The sequence below is a fragment of the Symphalangus syndactylus genome, chromosome 12 (genome assembly GCF_028878055.3).
Source record: "Symphalangus syndactylus isolate Jambi chromosome 12, NHGRI_mSymSyn1-v2.1_pri, whole genome shotgun sequence".
NCBI lineage: Eukaryota > Metazoa > Chordata > Mammalia > Primates > Hylobatidae > Symphalangus > Symphalangus syndactylus.
In genome coordinates this window covers 123,296,986-123,303,922 of record NC_072441.2, presented here as the reverse complement: position 1 = coordinate 123,303,922, position 6,937 = coordinate 123,296,986, and the positions used below count along the sequence as shown (strand labels likewise).

General features: G+C 40.3%; 1 protein-coding gene across 4 annotated transcripts in view; it reads right to left on the bottom strand.

Moving 5' to 3' along the window:
* Positions 1-6,937, bottom strand: part of RASAL2 (RAS protein activator like 2) — a 407,617-nt gene that overhangs the window by 8,519 nt on the left and 392,161 nt on the right. For 2 of the 4 annotated variants that reach the window (XM_063627424.1, XM_055255690.2), the window contains exons 16-18: positions 6,731-6,933; positions 5,437-5,524; positions 2,129-2,159 (exon numbers count right to left, since the gene is read on the bottom strand). In XM_063627424.1, coding sequence (XP_063483494.1) covers positions 2,129-2,159; positions 5,437-5,524; positions 6,731-6,933 — 322 coding nt within the window. The remainder of the gene's footprint in view (positions 1-2,128; positions 2,160-5,436; positions 5,525-6,730; positions 6,934-6,937) is intronic. The other 2 variants (XM_055255689.2, XM_055255691.2) reach the window with 1 other exon arrangement.

Genomic DNA, 6,937 nt, shown 5'->3' with positions numbered 1-6,937 from the left:
TTCAGCATAGCAGGACTTTTTATTAACAATCTCTTAGGACATTAGACTGTCATGTAAAAGTGATACCATGTGTTACTTCAGACTATGCAACAGAGGTATCAAGCTGCCTTATTATACTAAGTGCTTTAGGTCAAAATTGAAACATGGAAATTAGATGGCAAAGAAAGAAGCACCAGAGGTTTCATTTCACAGAGGAGAAGAGCATGTGATCTATGGGTTCTTAGCCCCAAAAGAGGGCATATCAGTCACATTTGGAAAGAATTCACATTGTGCTCAAAATTAAAACAATACATGGTGGCAGTGTAGAGTCACCAACAAGGTGAGGATGCAACAGCAAGAGGGGAAAAAAGCAGCCAAAAAGCTCAGACCAAGGAGTTACTTGAATATGGGGAGGGAGATGTGGCCGAAAAGGGAATGCCATCAACATAACACATGAGAACAAACAGAGAACACAGGCTCCTAGACCCATTCCAGCTCAAAGTTACTCCAGGAGGGCTGCCCAATACGGAGATTGCTTTCATTTTAGAGTCTCTGAAAAAAAAATGCTTTAGAAACAATATTTGGCAACCAAGCATTGGTGAATATACACACACAAAAACCAAGGGGGAAAAAAAGAGGAAAAAAAAATAGGCAGTCTAACTAAAGGAAAGTAGGACTATCTAAAATTTTTTTTATAAAATCATTTTCTCAAAACATTATCAGTCTCATAAGGATTAGGTTAGAAGAGATACCCTAATCTTAGCTTCAGCAGCTCAGTACATCATTCTAGAACCTTTCTAACATGAAGTCTATAGTTTTCAGAAAACAATGCAGGAAACAGTCTTTACCTATGCCTGTAAAATTAAAAAGAAAATAACACATAGGGAATACCTCCAAAGCCAAAAGGAGCTTTACTACCTTAGGGGTTTTTAAAATTGACCCTGAAAAAAGCATGGTAAAGTTTAGTCATGGTAAAGTTCAGAGAGGAGGTAGCAGGGCTGAGGGCTGGTGCTGCTCCTTGCTATTAAAACAGCAGCTACCCAGGGCTGTCATGTAGTGCTACACTTTGGGACACATGCTACTGGGAGCATGCAGGGTGAAGACCACGGTCCTGGGGGAAAATCTAGGTAAAATCACATACCACCATGGCATCAACTAATACTTCCCTTTACTCTCCTGCTTTCTCGGGGCAGGAGGGTAGGATCTGTAAGGCAGCAGTGCTGGTGGTCACAGTTTCAAAAGTATATTAAAAAAAAGAAACAACAACAAACTAGCTCTTGCTTGTCATTATCACTTAAAAAAAAATCCTTCTTTCCCTGATGGAGAACTCATGTGGTAAGATATACAAAATCAGCATTATTAATGACCCATGCATCTGGTATAAAATGCTTTTTATTTTAGGAAAGTAATTCATTTTAAGGATAGACAAAACTAAAGGAAAGAGCTGCAAGGCTTTTAAAAAATAATAATTATTAAAAAAAATTTTAACCAATGAAGTTTACTGGGATAACAAATATAGATCTTTGAAAAGCCAATAGGTAAGAACTGGCCAGTGAATACTAGAAAACAAGAGGTAAGACCTAAATATGATATTCCCCCCTCCCTACCCGCATTATTAGGAATGATCTCTAAACTGAGTGATAATTTCTTGGAAGATTAAAGAAAAGATATTTCAGAATTGGGATAAATTATAAGGCCTCAATACTAAGGAAATTAGGATTCTCCAGGGTTCATCCAAAAATAAATCATTCATGAAAAATTTGATTTTTAAAAGGTCAAAAAGGCTAAGAATGACTGTAATTACTTACTGCCTAAAAAGGTAACAACTGAAGACAAACAGCCCCCCTACTAAACAGCTGAAAGTTTCCACATAAAGAAACTCCCTTTGTACTTCCCCCTATTGCCAACCTCTCAAAATAAAACAAAAAAGTTAAAAAAAAATCAAATAGAGACTTATGAAAGTCCAGTTGGCAAAAGATGCTCGGACATTTCAATTCTGCCTGGATTGTAAGGGAAAGCAATCTAGTCCACACCTGACAGGAAGGATTTCCATGTGGGGAGTGGCAGGAGCTGGAATGTGTAGGAGGCCAGTGCACTGGGCCAGGGCTGGGAACTGCTCAGCTAGAGAACGGACGCGGGGTTTACTTGCCTGTTTGAATAATCTCATCTCCATTTATGACCTGTAATTTAACACAGCGGAGATATCACTTGCAACAGTAACTAGGCAGCTGCTTTGCTTCTCATAGGAGGAAGCCCTTCTCTGTTCTCCACCTGAGTCACATAGAGAGATCCTGGGAGCCACAGTGTCTCCTCATGCTTAGGGGTGAAAGGTGGCACATTCTCTGGTCTGATATTTAAGAAATGGATCATTATTATCACCACTAGGATCCCTATGGCCCCTAAGCTACAAGGTCCAGGATAGGTGCTTCTGCCACTCACCAAAGGAGTGCTCATCCTTTTGCAGTTCCTGTTAGAAAGTGGCTGATGCAGGCCTGTGCCTTGTAGCATGAAATGACTCAAGAAGAGGCAGAGGCTGAATTCAGGGACAAGATATTCCTGGGAGCATAGGGCTGCTGACAGAGATGAAAACCAGTTTACTGGGCACCTGGCTGGTAGTGTTTAGGGAAGTGTTGACATAAGAGTTACTTCTCTGGGAAGCTTTCACCCCAAACATATCTTCATTCTATTAAATGATGCCAGAAGGGCTGCTCTGCTCCATCATTCACTTAAGAGAGATTTCTCCTTACAAAAGAAAGGATCTGATACAAAAGTCATTCATTACAAAGAATGCCAAAGGATGTTTAAAGTCATTTGCTATAATAAGATTTTAATGTATCAGTAAGCCAACAGCTGGAATTGAGAAACTTTCCTTTTAAGGACACTATAATTTTTTAAAATTTAACTATAGTGTTTAGGATTTGTGCTATACATGGTGCAGAGGTTTTCCAAATATAGTTTAGTGGATTTTCCCAACTATTCTTTAGAGATCCACAGTGGGTCTCTGGTAGAATAATTTATTATATAGTAATATCTGTGTTTGGGTAGGTAATTTATTATATTTAACCAATCCTAGTATGATTTGATTCATTCGTTGAGAGTGGTCCTTGCTGTTGAGTGGTCAGTGGAAGCAGCTGGATATTCATCTATGAAAGGTGCCTTGATTCTACCAAAATAGTCCAGAGAACCAAACCATTTCAAAACCACTGCCTTGCCTTGAAGTATGGACTCAAAATATTAACTAGCTTAGCCAGACCACCAGTCTGACAGTGACTGATTGTTTGAGGATAACATTTCTCCCATTCCTACACATGACACCCTCCTGGTTAACTGAGAGAAGGTCCTTACTTTCCAGAGCATTTGTGCCCTAATAAATCAGATTCCCTCCCTGGCTTTTACCTACTAGGCCTAGCAGGTGACTCCTGCTTTATACCCAGTCACCTAGCCCTAATATAAAATTAGGGGGTGGGGTAGAAATCTTCAGGAGCTAATCGTGAGGCTGTCCTGTCAGCCCATGTACAGAACCACAACTGTGGCACACCCAAGCTCCCTCTGCTTAAGATTATTACTTTTTTTTTCAAGACAGGGTCTCACTTTGTCGCTCAGGCTGGAGTGCACTCGCGCAAATACGGCTCACCACAGCCTTGACCTCCTGGGCTCAAGCTATCCTCCCACCTCAGCCCCCCAAGTAGCTGGGACTACAGGCATGAGCCACCATGTCTGACTAATTTTTGCATATTTTGTAGAGATGGGTCTCACCATGTTACCCAGGCTGGTCTTGAAATCCTGAGCTCAAGCAATCGGCCTGCCTCAGCCTCCCAAAGTGCTGGGATTACAAGGCATCAGCCACCTTGCCTGGCCAAGACTGATACTTTTAAACCAGCTGAAATTATTTAAAAAGTCTGTTTTATCTCTTAGTACTAACATCTCTCCTTGTGTGGTTATTAATAGAACTCTTCTTGCTTTATACTGTTATACTGAAATTTCCAAAGTGAAAACCTACTAACATTAGTTTGCCTGGCTCAATTGCCTTATTTATCCAGGCTGTTTTTCTTAAGTCACTGGGATGAATTTTTATAGTGTGAATAGTGAGATGGCCTAGTCTCCACTACCCTTACCTCACCTACTATGGGGGCATCTAGAAAGATTTCTTTCAAAGGACCAAGTAAGATAATTACTACAGACCTTTCTTCTGATTCTCAGCATGTCTAAGTATCCAGAAACTATAGAGTTCAAGAATCCAAAATATTTTAAGGAGCTGTGCTGATTGAGACAGCATCCTCACAACTCTAACCTGACTTCCAAGTCTAGTGTGTTTAAAGGAGTGTGAGGCCCATGAAGCATTCTTTCCATGACTGTGCTTTCAGCCTCACTCTCAATTTTGTTGAAAAATAAACCCATTCCACATAGACTCTATAAGGAAACTAGACTGTTAAGTACATGTTTAAGAATACTGGGGGCTCTAAAATATGTTGATTACTAGCTGATACCTACAGAAGGGAGGAGGCTATCTATGCATAAAATCCTTGCTCTCATTTTTTATTTCACAGCTTAGGGATATGATATGGCATTTAAGGTTGAAAAATGCAAACCTGGATCGGCTACCTTCAGGGAAGCAACACATTCAGTGGCTAGATCAGCCACTATCAAAACTATAAAAACTGTACCTGCTTTTTGTTATTTGTTTCACCCTAAGAAATACAACCATATTTTGCAATGATAAAATAAAAAGGAGTTAGAAACATTTCTTGCCCCCTGGATTTTGCTCTAATCATTGACATGTCCCTATGAGGTGCTCTTGGCAGACTTTATCTCATTGGTGTCACAGGTGTGAGCTACAGTGAGCAGAAGCCTAGGTTCTGATTTCAACAACCTTTTCTTTTTTTAAAGTTTTATCAAAAGATGCTCTCTAAGCACAGCACCAACAAAGAAGAGCAGCCAAGCACATTCCAAGCAGCAATGCCAAACCCTAAACCAAAAGAACAACAAGGAAAGGTACCTTTTTACAACCTTGTCTTTCCCTGGCAATTCCATTACTGTCTGGGGCAAACGGTTGATGGCAGTGGACGTGACTGACAAGACCATGAACAGCACAGCCAAGCAATGGTCAGTGGAGGTCACAAGCCAGGCACATGCAGTGCACTTTTCACAATTACCCCCTTAGAAAATGCCTCCTTTCCATAGGGAAAGAAGCAAACTCCATCATGCACTAGGTCGAGATTTGTCAAGCAACTGCACTAAACACGCTAATACTTTGCTGGGTAAACAGACTTCTCACCAGTGAAAGAAAGGAAAATAATGGAGGTCACATAGACACTCATTTAATCTTCAAAACGTAAAGTCCAGAACTTTTCAATGACACATTTTCTGGTACCTGCCTTGGCATTTGCAAGGGTGTGAAGTCAGGAAATAATCATTATTATAAACAAGTGCCTTCTATTAGATTCAAAGCCTGCTTACCTGTGCATCAATAATTTTCTGCTTTGCATCAATAACTGCTTGCATCTCAGCATGATCCTTCTTCAGTTCCTCTTCCACAGCCATTAGCCTAGAATGTGGCAGGAAGGAAATATCAACATCTTCAAAGAGAGGGCTAGCTAGTGTAGAGAACAGGAAAACTCAATATCCTCTGCCCTTCTTAATAAGACACGTGCTACCATCTTTTCTTTCTTCTCTGCTACCTTGGAATAAGACATCTAAGGTTGATTTTTTTCCTTGTGCCTGGATCCTGCACATTTTCATCTCCTTTGGAATAGTAACCCCATAATCATTTCCTCCCTCTTCTCTCTCAGATTCCTTCCTGAACACAACTTATTTCATCTTAAAATATCAAATCAACCAACAAAAAACAAACAACCCTCTCTTAATCTCAAGTTACCCTAAACCTGGCCCACTTTCTCTTCCCTTGCACAGCTAAGTTTCCTCAATGAGTACTCTATACCTAGTATGTCTAGCTTGTTTTCTGTCTGCCATTCACATCTTACCTCATTGATGTTTAATTCTGCCAGTCTACCCAAACACCTCTCAGTAAGACTGTCAATTACCTCCACACTATTAAAACAACAAACAGTTCTGTTTACTTTAACTGTCCATAGCATTTTACAAATATTGAGGCATAGTGGTTATGAGCATGGAATCTGGAGTCTGGGATTCAAATCCTGGTGCATCACTATGTGACCTTGGGCAAGTGACTTCATGAATTTGTTGCCTGTTTATTTGTAAAATGAGAATAATGCGTAGGTGGAGGCTGTGATAAAGATTAAACAAACTATTATGTGTAAAGTGCTTAGAAAGGTATGTGTCCCATGGCGAGTGCTATACAAGTGTTTGGTAAAACTGACCCTCCCTTTTTCTCCCTTGGCATCTGCAGCACTCTCAAAAGAGGTCCTCTGGCCCCAAAGATATTCCATAAAATTCCTTTCCATGTTTCTGGACTCATTTTGAAAGATTAATTTAGTCTTGGGCATTGGATATTTACATTTTTAAAACCAAGTTCTCCTCTAAGATTTCTCAAGTAAACCACCAAGTTTTAATTTTTTCTAATTGTTATGGTTAAAGAAAAACAGATTATCTTCATAGGAAGTGCCCAAGGTCTCATATTTAGGATATTTTAAGAGACAGTCAATTATCACATTTGTACTCAGTACCAAAAGGATAAAAATGGCTTTTGCTGCCATTCCTTCAGGGTTCTGTGGATCATCTCAATTCTTTGTCTTGCTAACTAGCCCACGTCTGCTGCCAGGTGATGTCTAACCTGCTGATGATGCTTTTCATCTGGCTATCTTTTTCTTCCTGCTGTCTTCGGAGCCGCTCCTCGCTGTCCTCCAGTCGGGCCTTGTATTCTAGCAGCAGCTTTTGCATCTGCTGCTCCTGCACCAGCAAGCGGCGTTCATACTCCTCTAGTCGCCGGCTGGACACTCTCAGGCGCTCCTTCAGTTTAGTAATTTCTTGTTCATACTAG